Below are 17059 nucleotides of genomic sequence, written 5' to 3'. Positions count from 1 at the left end.
GCAGATTATCAACGGTTATTTATATGTATAATTATTTAATTATTATAATTAATTATATGTATAATTGGTTTACACTTTGTTCGTCCGTCTGTCCCCTCTGATTACGGGGGACGCATAAACCTGTTTGGTTTTAAATTATCTTAGCCGTCATTATCAGTGTTCAACAATTCAACATATTTATAAAATGTCATATAATTCTTAGTTTTTTTAGGTCCCACTAATATTCTTTATCTTCCTCTTCTTGCGTGTACAGTATCACATGTCGAATACAGTATCACACATCGAGTTTCCCAACCCCTGGCTCTGTCTACGTTTAGCTGTATGGTGGGCGTACTGATGATATTAAGAATAATTGAGATTAAATTGTGACTGATAACCCATCGCTTATGAGAAGAATCTGAAATGTATAGTCCTTTTTCTTGATTGGCCTAGATGTGTACTAGAACATTCAATCATATGAGTGGAGTTTTCAAAATATAAAAATGCATAAATCAGAATAATATTTTTATTAAGCTAAGCTGGAATATAAGCATCACTTTTAAGACCAGTCTTTCTTAAGACTGGTCTTACTGGTCAATATTTGGTGAATTTAAAAGTAAGATAGATCGATGATTTCTTATTTGAAAACACGTTGATCTTTTGCTAAGTAGTCATGGAACATGATATAAGAAGAATTATAAACAACATTAGAATAACATGTTTTCGTGTTTGTGAACTATAATAAGAAATATATCGAGACGTTATAAAATGTTTTCAAAGCTCTAATAAACCTTTACCTATGTTATATTGTGACATAATTCAAAATTGAATCGTATTTTCTGTAACCAAAATTATTTTCGACTCATAAGACTCTTAAACAGTATATAACCAAAAATCTTATAAATACAACCCTTTAAAAAATATCTACTATTTCGGACAAAAAATAATAGAACAAGACATATTTATTTATATTTTGAGCAAAATATTTAAAAATATATGTACCCCCTTTTACTCACTGACCGAAATACATTATTTAAATATCCACCAGATTCAGTCTTATCTTTGGGCACTAGCATACTTTTAAACAATATCTCGGCCCACAATATTATGTTTACACGGGCTTAGTGGCTAACAACTTAGTAGAAATTCACTAAAAACGACCAATACTCTTATGTACCTACATCAAAAGAGATGAGTCTACTTTCAGTGGCGTAACTATACCCTATTGTAAACTAATGACGGGGAAAAACGCTCATTCATACTTTGGACGCCCAATTGGCTACTTTCCAACTAATCAAATCAGATACTTTTTTTTAAATGTTAAAAACAAAACTGTAATGTGATGTGCCGTCACGGTTTTGGAGTCAAAAAGCATTCCTAACATACTTTATGAGAACAAAAAATTGTAATTTATTTATTTAATAAAATTGATCAACTACAGTGACATTTAACTATTATATTTGGTTATTACCTGCATATAAATGTTATTTTTTGTCTAGTCAAGTTGCTAAGTTAGAGTACGCTCACTAATCGGACACCCATTATACAATATCACGTCTTCATTCCTTTTGGTATAGACGAAATTAAGAATAAAACAATAAAGTAGTTATTACCCGGGATAGGGGCCTCTTTGTGCTGGGGGCTCGTGGGAATTTGCCGAATTACGACCCTGTAGTTACGCCACTGAAGGTTATCGATGTTCGACCAATCAGAACTTTACTCTCAATTAATGTAGATTAGTGAAACAACAAAGGTAGTTTAATACCTTTGTAGCCTCGCCATCATTTACTGATTAAATATAATATTCTAGTAACTTAACATTATAAAATCCAACACCTACACAAAATATTTATGTATTTCAAAAAATATAAAATTAATGACATGGCTAAATTAGGACTTAGGCACGATAGAGGAGATCGATTATTTTAAATGATATGTATGATAAGCTATATATAGATAAACCTATGAATAAAACGTATTATTTTAAACGATAATAGTAATAACAATAGTAAATATTCATGGATATTTAAGCAAAGCGCGCACTACAATTTGTTTTATATCGATACAAGAATTTATAAACGGATTTCTAAGCAGAAACGATGTTATAAGGGCATTTGCGCTCACTGTGTGTGTAGTGCGATTTTGCTGTTTACATCTCACCGTCGAGTCGATTCGCAATGAGACGCAGCTAACCAATAACAGTGCACAATTGTGACGCAATGACAAACACACCGCAATGTGATTGGTTCTTACTTGAGAAGTGAAATTCACTCTCTGTTCTCTAAAAACTGTTGCGAGGTATATCAACGATAATTGCGAGATAGAAAATCGTAGTGCGCACTTAGCTTTACTTTGACGCAAAAAATAGAAATTTAACCTACCTTAAAAAATTGTTTACATTCTTATATTATTTACAGTAATAGTGGCGATGTTTCAGTAGGTTGAGGGTTGGTCCTGGGGCGTGCGACAATACGCAGGTAGCGCCTGAAATTAAATAAATATATTCAGATTACAAATGAAAGAGATAATGAGAGTTATTCCAATTTAATTTTAAGAGTTATAAGAATAAAGTTGCTTTTAGATTAATGAGAAAATATAATAGATATTTTAAGACAAACATGTGCGCTTTTTATTTTCTCTAAAGATTCAGTTATTTGTTAAAATATTATCGCATTATTTCTTTGCATTCGATGTTACAATGTACAATAGATGGATATGGTTTGCTGTTAAGAGTGAGTAGATAGTTATGAATACCAGTGTCCGTCTCTTTTCAGCCTGCTCTCTATGCTCCTCGATACGGGGGCTGACGATGAGTGGGGGAGGGGGAAAGTCGTTATTCCTAGTACTTACCATTAGACAAGAAACTTTTAGACGTTCATAATTAACTTACCAATGTCGCCTCTCTTCCGTTTGCTCTCTATGATCTACGAGGTCGGGCATGCGGGGGCTTATGCTGCGCGGGGGAGGGGGGAATGGCGGCCTTCCTCTGTTATGGTACTGCTGGAAGAGAAACCCACTCATGGCCAGTACTATCCACATCACAGTCACTGCTCCGTCTGAAACAATCAGCAATATTAAAAACTAGCTCGTCTCTCGATCCCTTTTGAATTACTGTAACACTGACACTTGCCTGTTTTATGCTGTCTTTTTTTGTTTGTTTAGATTAGTAGCTGGATTGTGATTTTTTTTTACAAAAACTGTAATATATATATTTCTCACACCAAAGTCATGGCGAAACGGAATTTCTGATTTGTGTACCAGAGTTATTCCTATTTCTTAAAAATCATGTCTTAAAAATCAGCGTCTTGGATAAAATCTGATACCAGAATACAACGATATCACACTCTATAAGAAGTAAAACGAAGTGTTTCTCGTCGTTACATATGGAAAAACCTGAGTTTTATAATTGTATCTTATTCTTTTTTTTATTAATATTTATTTTTATCTCATCTTATCAATCATTAATATAAATCATCATTTATCTCACCTTTCCATTCGAAGGGCGGTGACAGCACGGCTTTCTCAAATCCCGGGACTACAGCTCTTCTGACAACATTGATTATAATGTATCGCAAATTGGACCCAAAATAGAAGTCCATAGGGTACACAACCGCGTACGCGCCAAGCACGGCACAAGCCATAATGTTGCAGATGAAAGTCACGGGCACAAATAATACAGATATTATTAGCATTAAAAACACGAAGAGTGTCCAGAATGCAATTTCATCTTGAAGCATTAAAATACCACCTAAAACAAAAAAAAACTGTATTACAGTGTAGGTAATAACTACTCTACTGCTAGTGTAAAGCTGCCCTTCGCTTCTATTATTACCTGTATCTATATTATAAAGTAGGAATAGTGTCAGGCATGGTCACGAATCAATTTACATTGCTTTGTTTTAGGAAAACAACAATGTACTTTGATTCGTCACGATAAACCAATTTTCACTAAAGAACCACCAACCGGTGCATATGCACCGATAAAATAATTTATCGATTGTATCTCCATTGTGCGCGATCGAGGGATTAGATATAATATGTTATGAAGAAGGTTCATTTATACATTTGTCCAGTTATACATTTATACAGATAGCTGTGAATATAGATGCCGGGTTATGTATAAAAAAGGCGCAAAATAAATATATATGTTACGAACTAAAAAAAATTTTTGTGCTTTATAAAATACTAGCGGCCGCCCACAACTTCGCTCGCAATTTTTCCGCAATAATTGATCACCTATGTTACTTATTCGTTTCAAACTAAAAACGCAAATCTCTTCTTAATAACATTTCGTATAGATTTTACCTGGTAGTCGATAATAAAAGATAGCGGCTGCTAAAAATCCTACGTTCATAGCCGGTAGAAGCACAGACACTACTGGGATACCGTAGAACCACCAGAATAAACACCAAACGGCTCCGAAGAAAGTACCAGACAGGAGAGACGCCAAAACTAAAGCTAAAACAAAATTATTATTTTTTACTAGAAGTCAATTTTTGGCACAAGCATTTAATGTCGTCACAGAGACCTTGTTGTTAAAATAAAACATAGAAAGAGAGAAGAGGGTGTGAGAAACCACGAGAATGTATTTTTTTGAAGTGAGAAACCACGAGAAACAACATATGTTTCTCATGGTTTCTCACTTCAAAAAAATAAACTCAACTTACCAGAATTATCCAGTTCGGCAATTAATGAGATCAAAATGTAGGTGATCACCACTCCTGATAGTAATCCGATCAGGAACATTTCCGTCTTGAAGAACCGATGGCCAAGGAAGCATATGAAGAGCCCGCCAAACAACAACAGTATACAGATAAACCTTGACAGCAAATCATCTAAAAAATATGGCCAGCTATATTCTTCTACTTCAATATTTCCAAATTCATTCTCATTCAATTCCATTTAAATAATATTTTCAATATTTAACACCACATTGTACCTAAATAATGTAAACTCATTATGTATTTGCAAATAAATCTTTGCCCTTGTCTTTTGTCTAACAGTCAAAACCGTGAAATAAAATCAATACTTATTTTAATCTTAGCTTGTCATCGACTTCAACTCAAGTTGTATGTAGGTACATGCCAATATATTTTTGTTTCTTGGATAGCAGAATGAATTCATACGCAATTAATACATAGGCCATGTCAGCTAATAGCCAATAATGGCATTCCCAATGAGGGTTAATGTCTGGCAGGCTGGTTGTTAAATTACAGCTGAATATCTAAAACGGTTTATTTTTTACGCGAACCCCAAGCATTACGCCGTTATAAACCCGAACAACGCCAGGAATATGTTAAGAGAGTGTCTTAACGGACTAAATTCTTTTTTACCTATCGATAATTTTATTTTACTAATCTCAAATTTTCCGCAGAACTGCCGATATGGATAAGGCACAGTACTACCTACAATGTTATCCTTTTCTTGTTGCTCTATGATGTTTAGACATCCCATAACACACGGAGAATAGACACATCAATCAAATAACAACCTTACTGCTACTACATAAGACTTTAAACAGACTATCTCGCTTAAAATGCTTTTGGTCCGAGTGAGTTGCAATAGTGAACTGGTTTGGCGTGCTACTATTGGTGAAAATATTTCATTGGCTGAAACATTTAACCAGATATTCTATCAGAGCTCATTACCAAGGAGTTCGCATCCATCCACAAGAGGCGAACAGGCGTAGGAATATCCAGGCGCGTACACTGAGTATAACTTCTCTGGATAAGTATAAGCCACTGCAACATATATAACTCCAGTACCACGGTATGCACTTGTCATGCGTCTTAATTCTTTCCGTATATTAGTTTCGGGGATCTATAACAAAACTAAAATTTAAAAAAAAAACGAACATTCATTAGTATGAAAAAGCTAGTGCTTTCTATACATTAGTAGCTTTTGCCCACGGGAACAGTTACTTTCCAGGATGAAAGGTACCCTATATCCTTCTCCATACTTTAAACTACATGTATGCCAAATTTCAAGAAGATTGGTTGAGTAGATAGAGCATGAAGAGGTAACAAACTTACATTTGCATTTATAATTTAGTTAGGATTAGGATAAAATAACTTTTTGGCCTATGTCCTTCTCTGTAATACTAACTACGTCGATTTAAGACGAAATTTCAAGATTGGTTAAGTACATAAAGCGATAAGTAAGGAACAAACTCAATTTCTTATCTAAAATGTTTTTGTTGAAATGTATAAAAACAAGATACAAGTAATTTATAAAATACAAGTAGTTTATTTACTTGTTAGACAAATTAAAAGACCCCCGACTTTCAATATTAATTTTGCTAAAACTGTTGAATGGCCGAACCGATTTTGATATCTGAGAAGCACCGCATAAAAATTAGCTATCAAATAAAAAATACCGCATCCAAATCGGTTCACCTTAAACTTATTACAACTTATAACAGTCCTCTTTTTGCATCAGGGGTTAAAAATTAACATTCTAATCTTTGCTAAAAAAATTTAAAAAGCCTACCTCAACACCTTTTTTTACTATTTTGTCAAGTGTTAACATATTCTTCAAGCTATCAAAGTAAGTAGCTTGACTAAAATCCCGTTCCGGAAGATACATCATATAAAATTTAACATTTAATGATAATTCGGTGCATTTCATGTCATTCACCGCTTGGGGCAAAGCTGCATCGGCTAGGATGTAATTATCATTGGTTATAACCCGAATATATGGCGCTATTGGTTGTGGGAACTCCATATTACAACCACCAGGTATTGGATCTGAAAATAATCACTTCAATGTATTACAAATTGCTAAGCAAATGTATTATTGTCATACTGGATATCCTTACTATTGTTATTTTCTGATTGAGGATATTAGGGTACAGTACTTTTGCAAGTGTTAGTGGTATATCTCTGGGATTATACACAAATAGAATGTCTAGATTAGCATACTGTTAATAAGAATGTATTAAATTAAAAAAAAACTTTGTTTTGGCTCAGGATAATATAAAATATACATAACATACTGACTTCAAAAATCATTACCGATATCCAAAGCGCAATTAACTTTGCCAAAACCTTTTATTCAACGACTATTTAACATTCGTAGGACTAATATATATCTCTAAGTAACATACTATATTCTATATATACATAGTCACATCTTTGCTCTGGTAAAACATAATAAATTATACCCCAAACCTTCCTCAGGAAATCTATTGGTGAAAACCACATGAAAATCTGCGTAATCGTTTTTGAGTTTAACACAAACAGTCAGACAGACAGACAGACATGGGATTTTGTTTTATAATATGTAAGGATAAGGATAAAACGTGAGTGAGTTGTATAAATTACCTGGCCAATAATATCCAAACACTGCTACATACAACTCAAAACCAATAGTATTTGGATTTTCAATAAAAAATGTGTCAATTTTCAGTGTAACAGAACTGTAAAAGCCTACATTTGTTCCTGTTTGGGTTGACATATAATTTTTTGTGTTATTATACACAGTTACATTGTATATATGACTGTGCACTTGGAATACTATGAACGAAATCTTGGGATTAATATTTTCATTTTCAAAGTTTACTTGGATTTTTGATGATTGGTTTATGTACAAGAACTTCTCATACATTTGTTTATTTTCATATGTTACTGATTTGTTCAGGGGTATTGAAATAGTAGCTGAAAAGAAAAAAAACATATTATGAAGACTTATTTGCAAATCCTTTCAGAATTTTCTTAGTATTTTTGTGTAAGACAGGAACAAACACATGCTGAAAAAAAGTTAATTTTGGTATTTTTTTTAATTTACTCTCTTTTGAGAATAATCCTAGGCTCTTCCCCAGCCGTTGAGTGTCAGAGCCCAGGGTCTGCTAAATTGAAACAGAATGACATAAATATACATAATATATAAACATGAAAACACAAAGTTTAACATGCATTGACTTCATAAAAAATCTTTACATTTAATGATCCATATGATATCATCCATATCAATACATGAGCCGGGCAAACGCTCAGATGAAAGATGTTGGATTAATAAATAATACCTACAAAGATTGTACATAACTATCAAGAAACAAGGTCCAATAAAAATTTAACTTTTTTACAATAACAATACTCACACTGGGTGTTCCCAACTGAAATATATGTGAAAACAGAGATTAATATCATCCGAACAGAAAGCATTTTCGATGTATTATGTGCACTGGATGTAATTAGCATTGGCATATTTCAGGATCTAAATCACTCAAACACTCGATCAGCTGTTATTGACATTTAAATTCATATAACCAAATTCCTTTTTTATAAATACGTTAAATTATGCTTAAATCAAATCAAACGTGTATTATAATTTTAAGAACACATAATGTATATTAATATTTTTATTTATTTGATTAGAAAACAAACATTATTTTACTCCTCCCTCCTCTACTTGACCGACAGCCGAGCCGACAGATAAGATGACCTGACAGTCATATGACATTGACGTATAGTACCTACCTAAGTCAAAGCGTTCCGTTGTAAAATAGAAAGAGCCCCGCACGCGGGTTCCATTCCAGTGGTCAAAAAATCCTTGAATGACTAAGTTGAATTTGGAATTTTGATGGGTACCTCTCCTATCGATCGGAGTGGAACAAAATGGATTAGTGGAATTTAATCTGTTATGTATGTATGGTTTTGTTCGGTGGATTAGTTGGAGTGGAATTTGTGCATTTTTACTACAGGCTCACACCACAGGAACATAGGAAAATGGCAATCAGATTTTTTTATGTGTAAATATCTATATAATATCTATCATCTCTGAATAGCTATCATCTATTATATACAGGTGCGGTTCGCCATGTATAGCTAGGTTTGCGTGGCGTTATTATTGTTACTTTCTAAGAAGATATTTTACATAGAAGTATATTATTTAATAAATTAATTAAGAATCTAACGATAACACAGATATTAGAACACAGTGCAATAACAAGCCCTAGAAGAACAAATTATTTCATTCCCTACACCTACCAACTTCATTGCAAGATCGATTCATTAGTCGGCCGCTAGAGTGCACTCCCTCACTCACGTTCTGTCAAAATCCACAAACATGGCGGCTTGCGATCAATGAAGTTGTAAAGTGTAGTGATAGTGAAGTCTAGTGTATAAATTGAAATGAATAAACTAAGTGTTGTTTTTGTGTGTGATAATAAACATTAATGGGACATGGGGAGAGGTCAGGAGCTGTTGGATGCGGCCCGAGAAGGCGACAGGAAGACTGTAGAGAAAATACTTGGCCAAATTACTAAAAGGAGTGGTCCATTTACAAGGTGGGTCACTCATGTTTTTACCTTTTTCTTGATGAATTTTCTCTGAAAGATATTAGTTTATAATCTTGTTAACATGCTAAATATGCTATGTATTTAAGAAAAGTATGCCCCAATGATTTATGTTATTGTATGTTTTCTTATCACTTTATATCAACAATATCTATTGTTATCGTAGTAGCATGTATTCTGTGATGTCTACATTATCATCACTTTAAGATTTGAATGATCGCCCGTACAATTCGATCAACGTTGATTGTTAACGTTACTAATAAAGACGATTGACTTGGAAACACCAATTTAGATTCTATAACAAGGCCAGTTCCATGGAAATACTAGGTCATTTACAGATGCTGTACAATTAAATAGAGACAATCTGACAGTAGAAAACCCAATAAACAACTTTTTTTTACTTTACTATTATAATATTTTTCGAATTTTACTCAAGTAATTAACACTTTCTAAAATTACATGTATTTCTTGCTAATGTGAAATAAAGACTATGAACTATTGTTCATAGTCTTTATTTACAAACAATACTTAGATGGTATTCTATCTAATAAATCAATACCTATTTTTTTTTTAAATAGCTTAGTGGCCAATGAGTGTATTGTTTGTTCATGGAAATGCTGATATTTATATCTACTTATAAATAACTAAATATAAATCTACTATTATTATAAATTTGAAAGTTTGTGAGACTGTATGTTTGTGTGTTCATTATGCTTTCATGCAAAATCTGTACTACAAATGGTATATACAAATACTTGTCTATTGTTATGAAATTTGGTACATGGATAATTCTATCCAGGGTATTCAACCGGGGGTAGGCATATGGAGTACTTATTCTCCCGAAATTTCTATGAGACCAAAGCTGTCAACTTATGTCTTGATATATTTTTGTACATCATATCATATTGTACTATATAATGTTAATATATAATATGTACTGGCAGCTATTATAGCATAGATGCGATAGTGGTTGTCTGCAGTAACATAAACTGTGGTTTTCCTTGTAGGTACTTGTTATTCTATAATGTAGTAATTTAACCACTTGGGTATATATATTATACTTAGTGTATGATTTTTTTTTTCAAATTAAGTTAGTCTATGTACCTCCTGAATTCTATATCTGTGCCAAATTTGATCATAATCGGTCCAGTAATTCTGGATTGATTATGATCACCGATCTGTCTTATTGCACTTTCACAGCTAAAGCGCTGTGCCGATTTTGATGAAATTTTGTCCAGTACTGGATTCTTGTAGCTATATAATTGTAAGATGATGATGTATTGTCAGCTCAAATTGGCAATTCTCTAGGTTCAGTAGGTACCAGTTTTATTATTTGCTGCTACTTTGATTTACAAGTTCCGGTTGCCAATTCTGCTAATGTCTAGTCATAATTTTCTCAATAATTTTGTAGTAGTAATTCTTGTATGCTTATAGATCTAATTTACTACTACTGAAAGTCCATTAAGATAAGTTTTAAATTGCACAGGTAAAGAAAAAGCAGAATTAAACTACAAGTTTGACAACCACTTATGCCAAAATTTTTCATTGCTACATAAACCACAGATAATGTGTTTATTATTATGTCTTATGAAATGTTATGTCTGGTTTATCCTGTTGTATGGCTGCGAGACATGGGTCCTTTGAAAAAATAGCTGTGACCGACTACAAGCCTTTGAGATGTGGTTGCTGCACAGAATGTTCAAGATTTCGTGGACCAGTTTTACATCCAATGTCAAAGTACTGCAACAAGCTAAGTGTCAACGCGAACTGATGACCACTACTCGGAAGAGTAAAGTTGGTTTCTTTGGCCACATACAAAGGGGAACCCAGTTTGAATTTCTAAGACTGATTCTTGAAGGCATAATCCCTGAAAAAGACCTCCTGGCCGCCCTCGACGAAAGTGGTTTGATGACATAAAGGATTGGACGGACTTAGATACAACCAACTGAAAATAGCGGCCCAAAGCCGCGAGGGTTTCCGTATGCTGACCTCCAAACTTCAATTCGAAGATGGCACCCCATGATGATGAATGTGTTTATTATTATAGAACTTAGATTAAGAAAATATGTATAGAAGTGGAATGGGCCGTGGAATGGGCCGGGTCGCGAGGTTCCCTCTATTATGGTTGAGCTACGCGATGGCTGTCCCATGCGTCAACTCGTGAACGGGTGCTGCCAGAGGGAACTGGTCATCTCGTTTCTCATATATTTTCATGTAAGTTAATTGTGTTTCACATCGATATATATATATTATAATCAGCACTCGGATCACAATCATAACCTGTTTTGATATACCTTTTGACTATGTACATTATGTACTTTTATATATTATTAGAAAGAAAAAAAAAACATTGTAAGAAACAATAATGGTAAGCCGATCTGGCATGATAGGGACCGACACTGTTCGAATGAGTTTCTTTCGGCATTTCTTCTCAGCAGTGGTCGTTCCGAAATGCCAGTAGTTTGTAGGTTGTGAGAAATAACTATAAATATAAAGATTGACGAGAAAAAGTGCCTGTGAAGGTCTAATTTCTGAATAAATTTTGAATTTTTGAATTTTGAATTTTGAATTTTGAATTTTGAATTTTGAATTTTGAATTTTGAATTTTGAATTTTGAATTTTGAATTTTGAATTTTGAATTTTGAATTTTGAATTTTGAATTTTGAATTTTGAATTTTGAATTTTGAATTTTGAATTTTGAATTTTGAATTTTGAATTTTGAATTTTGAATTTTGAATTTTGAATTTTGAATTTTGAATTTTGAATGGGTTAACGTTATGGCCAATATATTACCACAAAGTCAGAGACCATTATTAGTAGGATTTGCACCAGCCAAAAGTGACAATATTGGACATATATAATACTTGATTATGACCATAGTCACAATTTTCACCAAAGTCACAGTCTTGGTGGGAATTCATAGTAAATTCATCAAAATCGGTCCAGCAGTTTACTCGTGATAGCATAACATCTGTATGTTATGCTTTGCTATGCGAAATTCTGTAATTTCGCATTAATATTAGTATGAGGACGAGAATCGACCCCACAGTAGTATAGCGGACAGCAAAGTGAATATTAACCATTACGCCACGAAACTGATAGTTAAATTAAATTGACCAATCAGAAATGCAGCCCAATAAGATCTTAGCTTATCTATTTAAGGAAGTCGGATAACTGAAGCCATTATAGTTAAGTGTTTGGCAGTGCGCCAGACGGCAATCGATGAAGTACGTTGAACTTTTGTCTGTCTCTACGTACAGCCGTAAAATGCATGTTTTATTATATGAGGTTTCGACACATGACCTATAGATGCATAATGGAGTATTGAAAAGTTTGAAACCTATCTTAGGTAGGTATCTACCTATTCGATCAGACGTATTTATCGTGGGTTGTATTAAGATTTTATGAAATAACTAGCGGCCCTTGCCGGCTTCGCTCGGGTAAATTATACATCTAAACCTTCCCCAGGAATCACACTATAGATGAAAAATACCACATCAAAATCAGTTGCACCTTTTTTAAAGATCTAAGCGTACATAGGGACAGAGAGAGGGAAGCTACTTTTAGTGATAAGCAATGCTAGTCAGTATGTCTACTTTAGTGGCGTAATATCAGGGTGGCATGCCCAGGGCTGAATAGGGCCCCTAGATCTCCAGTGAAAGAACTTGCGCTTATTCAGCCTGAATAACCTTTTTTCGGTCATCCAGCCCTACTGGGAGGAAGGGCGCTAAGACGTGGTTTTGCCAAAGAAGTTATTCTTCTGGTCTACTTTTAATTAAAACTCGCCAATTGTCGGTATCACATTCTTATCAGGTTCTGCGAAAGTGTCTCGAGTTCCACTCCCGATTCTTATTTCTTGCTCATTGCTAAAACATTTGTATTGACTGTCAGCGAGTATCTATTGTATTTGGGCAACAATAATGCTAATAAAATGCACGACCTTAATTGTTGGTAAATATTCATTGTATGAATTGATGATTGTACTTTGTACACTTTTTACGGTCCTACCTGCAATTTAAAAGCGCGTCGTGTGTGTCCAATTTTCAACCAACGGTATTCTCTTTGTTTCCGGCATCCAAAACACTGGCATGAATAGTTTTGTTAGTTGACACTTGTTTTGTCAACTATGTTCGGTGGAAGACTCGCCTTAAATCGCAAGTGCAACCCACTTCTTTTTTTTTCATGTATTAGTGGCCAGTGTGGCCTACATTGATTCAATTTAAGATTTGAAAAAAAGCATATAATTAGGTTAACTAAACGACTCGAAAGATAAAGTACCTTCTAATCTAAAGCCCTTTATGTAGGTATATGATACACGTCAATTAGACATATGGTAGGTACTTACTGGATTTTCCTGTGCTTAGGAAATCAACAGGGTAGCATACCCTGTTGATTTTCTTGGTTAGACATTGTTTTTAAACATTAAATGACTTATTACGAGTTATCCAAAATAATGTTTTCGATGAAGTATTACGAGAGAAAAAGAGAATGTTGATGAAACAAACAGTGATTCTCTATTGTCTATTGATTTGAGTTGCGTGAATGACGTTTTTATTTCGTTACGAGCAGTTTTAGTAAATCATCATATGTAGCATCTAAGTGACGATAAAAAATGAGTTAATTATATAATTCATACCTAATTATTATAAATGATAGATAAGTGAAAGTTTTGTGTTTATCAATAAGTATTTAGAAAGTAATGAAATTAAGACAATACCTAGTTCAAAGAAGCCAGTGTGCTTGGTTTTTAGAGATAGTAATTTCGACTACCTACGTAATTAAAAAATAATTGACAACGTACAACAGTGTTGACATCGAAAACTAAATTGAACTAGTATACTTAAGACAATGAATTTTGTTACGGGCGACACGTTGTTGTGGCTGAAAATTCATGTATCAAGAAGCTAAGTAGGTAATTATCTGTGTAGAGAGCAAAACTTGACCGACGATAGCCTTCATTTGATAATGTTAATGTGGTATTTATATATTAAAAAGTCAAACTATTTGAACACTCTTGCTTCAGTGGTCTGTGCTTTCACTCACATTTGTGGAAAATCAGTAACTATTCACAATTTCTAGAAAATAATCGATTTCGATAAAAAGTGTAATTTGCTATTGTTCCTTCATTAGGTTTTGTTTTTTTCATCGCCGATAATGAGGTTGTCATTATAACCAGTAATCGCTTGGACTGGTTTCCGCTGAATGGGAACAAACATGGTAATGTGTGACCGTTCATAACAATTACTGGTGTATTGTGACGTATGTATTTGCTCACAACTTGTAGCTTCCAATGAAGCAACCTGCTGAAGGAATTTGCTTCATAAATAGGCGTTTGTTTTAGGTAATACTTTTTGAGTTCTATTTCATTATACTGTGCCTTTAGTGTAAGCTACTGGAATAGGCAGTGGACTGTAACTACCAAAATTAATCAATTGCGAAAGTGATTCTTCTAGCAATGGAAATATATTATAAGAAGTTTAGGTTGCATCAGGAAGGATATTTTGATGTATAAACACCTCCGATAACAAACCTAATGAAATGCTAATGAAATAGAAGAGTAGTATATATAGTAGTATATAATTAAGTAGAAATATTCGTATTCAGTTATTGCGGTGATTATAGTACATTTTGCATTAATTTCTTAATCAGAATGTCAAAGTGGTATATGATATTCAACAGGTTTTCATTCATTACGACGTTGCTTTTTCATATTTTCCCCAGGACTCGCCTACTCAGTATTTAGTCAGGGTATAAGGTTCACGTTAATTAGACTCGTGGCGCCGAAAGAACAAGTACAGTTAGCAAAAATACCGCAATAAAAAAAGTTCTAAGTGAAGCGACCTGCTATGATTCATCTACATCCAGTTGCTTGGCCGCTCAGTGTGGTTCAGATAGGTTAGCTGGTCGACTTTGTGTAAATATTTTTGAGTAAATATTGATGCGAAGACGGCGTGTTGATAAAGTTAATCCATTTCAACGGTTCTAGTGATGTGGTATTGTGATTGTGTGTGTTTATCAACATGAAGTATAACCTAAAGTTGGATTACAATGGGATGTTTCGGAATATTAAGAGCCGATTTAGGTTAGTAGAACTTAAATTGATGACCTTTCAATCAATGGATAGCCTTTGTATGTTTTCTGTGACTCAGGGAAAATGTATTGTTATAGTGCGTGAGTGTCCAATACATATGTAATTCCATATTTACGCGACGTTTGTGGGTGTAAATGATAAACATTATTTTTACAGATAGTTATTATTGCTTTGATACCATCGTTCAGTGATATCGGGTGTTATTTATATATGGTTTAGTTTATGTACACAATGTACATATTCATTGCAAATATTGCAATGATACCATTATCCTCCAATATATCTCCAAATACACCATAACCTGACAGGATTCTCTGGACGAATCAGTTTGATTTAAGGATCATAATCTTTCAATCATTATTATTGTACCATAGCCCTACGGTAATGATTGAATCAATAAACTTGGCTATGATAATTCTGTAGCTCGCTATATCTATATAAAAGCATTAGGCTATCGCAAAGGGTTCACTTGAACGCAAATAGATACCTGACGATTACAATATTTCTTTTAATATACGTATATATCCGAACTACATTAAATGAGGAAAAATAAAACGTAATCCTAAAATGTCCAAGCGCGTATGAGTAATATATCGGCTTGGACTGACCCGCTGTGTTTGGCATTATCGTTGCTGGGAAAACATCATCTGCTCAAATCTGTAGGCGTTAGTAAGACGTATGAAGATTAAGATGTGCTAAGTAAAAGTTGTTTCACTTCTTCCAGGCTCGTGAATTAGCCAATGGCAAGATTGAGAAATATTAGGAAGACAAAATACTCGAAACATTTTCTGTACATTTTGGCACGGATTTTACCGCTTGTATTACCTAGATACATAATGACGCAAACCGAAAGTCACTTTGAAGAATATAAATTATTAGAACGATATTAAATTAATAAATTACCCCACTGTACCTACCTCGCATAAAGTGGGATAGGCTGATGATGATGATGATTACATTAATAAATGAAAGCGTTATAATGATTAGTTTGATGGTTTTAGGTTGAAGATTCAACCTTTACCTGTACTATTTCTACACGCTCAATCTTATTTGCACAAATACCCATTTGCACAAGTAAACACGTGCGGTAAGTTAAAACGGCAAAATCACTAATAAATAACTGTTTTTGCGCAAACTATTTATACAATGTTGTGTACCTGTTACACACTGGGGCCTGTGTTGTGTGTATTATGATAACAACAGTAACTCGAGCTGACATGGAAGACTACACCATTAGTGAAACATACTTACTATTCTACTTATTACACCCAACTATTCTACTTTCCGTATTTTGAATGCACGAAACGATGTCATTAACATCTTTGTTCAGAAAGTAACCATCAAAAATATTCCTGTGTTTCTGACTTTGGACAAATTTACCTTCCTGTTGGAACTATACAATTGTAGTTAGCGAACTTTGCGTAAATTAATATATGATACCTATTATATTCACATGGAACTTTTCTACGTGAATTATACTAGCATTTGTGTCACGTTTTGATTTATTTAACCAATGAAGCGTTGTAATAACGGTTAATAGGGTCATTACACTGATATCAAAGTCACCATCATTTTACTCTTCTGCAATAAGAAACATTAAATAGGAGGTTTAATTGTACACTTCCTTGGGCCAATTCTAGTATCTTATCCAAGTTATCAAGCATTTTCATATCTTATCTTCGCATTCGTAATAT

General features: G+C 33.7%; 2 protein-coding genes across 5 annotated transcripts in view; one reads left to right on the top strand and one right to left on the bottom strand.

Moving 5' to 3' along the window:
- Positions 1–491: 491 nt before the first annotated feature.
- Positions 492–16471, bottom strand: LOC128678784 (transmembrane 7 superfamily member 3-like). Of its 3 annotated transcripts, none has more exons than XM_053760584.2 (9): positions 16387–16471; positions 7302–7634; positions 6469–6725; positions 5628–5799; positions 4647–4814; positions 4285–4437; positions 3467–3727; positions 2870–3035; positions 492–2463 (listed from the first exon to the last, which is right to left on the bottom strand). In XM_053760584.2, the coding sequence occupies exons 2-9, from the start codon at positions 7582–7584 to the stop codon at positions 2391–2393; spliced, it is 1533 nt and encodes a 510-aa protein (XP_053616559.1). In that variant the 5' UTR covers positions 7585–7634; positions 16387–16471; the 3' UTR covers positions 492–2390. The 3 variants fall into 3 exon arrangements, with proteins under 3 accessions (XP_053616559.1, XP_053616558.1, XP_053616560.1); XM_053760583.1 differs by lacking the exon at positions 16387–16471 and adding an exon at positions 8078–8431; XM_053760585.1 differs by lacking the exons at positions 7302–7634; positions 16387–16471 and adding an exon at positions 8078–8430.
- LOC128678783 (ankyrin repeat and sterile alpha motif domain-containing protein 1B-like) overlaps positions 8987–17059 on the top strand; it is a 93744-nt gene continuing 85671 nt past the window's right edge. The window contains exon 1 of one of the 2 annotated variants that reach the window (XM_053760581.1): positions 8987–9265. In XM_053760581.1, the coding sequence (XP_053616556.1) occupies positions 9162–9265 (104 nt within the window). In that variant the 5' untranslated portion in view covers positions 8987–9161. Of the gene's footprint in view, positions 9266–15157; positions 15357–17059 lie in introns of those variants that run through there. The other variant, XM_053760582.1, reaches the window with a different exon arrangement.

Source organism: Plodia interpunctella, chromosome 20 (assembly GCF_027563975.2).
Source record: "Plodia interpunctella isolate USDA-ARS_2022_Savannah chromosome 20, ilPloInte3.2, whole genome shotgun sequence".
NCBI lineage: Eukaryota > Metazoa > Arthropoda > Insecta > Lepidoptera > Pyralidae > Plodia > Plodia interpunctella.
Note: the sequence above shows the minus strand (reverse complement) of the source record. Positions and strands in the feature narration are given on the sequence as shown.

What these genes read in the sequence shown, in the direction of transcription:
- LOC128678784 (XM_053760583.1), bottom strand. Translation starts at nt 8,183, where the DNA reads ATGCCAATGCTAATTACATCCAGTGCACATAATACATCGAAAATGCTT. An exon ending in GGATGGATGCGAACTCCTTG is followed by an intron (nt 4,815 to 5,627) that starts GTAATGAGCTCT and finishes CATATTTTTTAG; the next exon opens with ATGATTTGCTGTCAAGGTTT. An exon ending in TGCCGAACTGGATAATTCTG is followed by an intron (nt 4,438 to 4,646) that starts GTAAGTTGAGTT and finishes ATTTTGTTTTAG; the next exon opens with CTTTAGTTTTGGCGTCTCTC.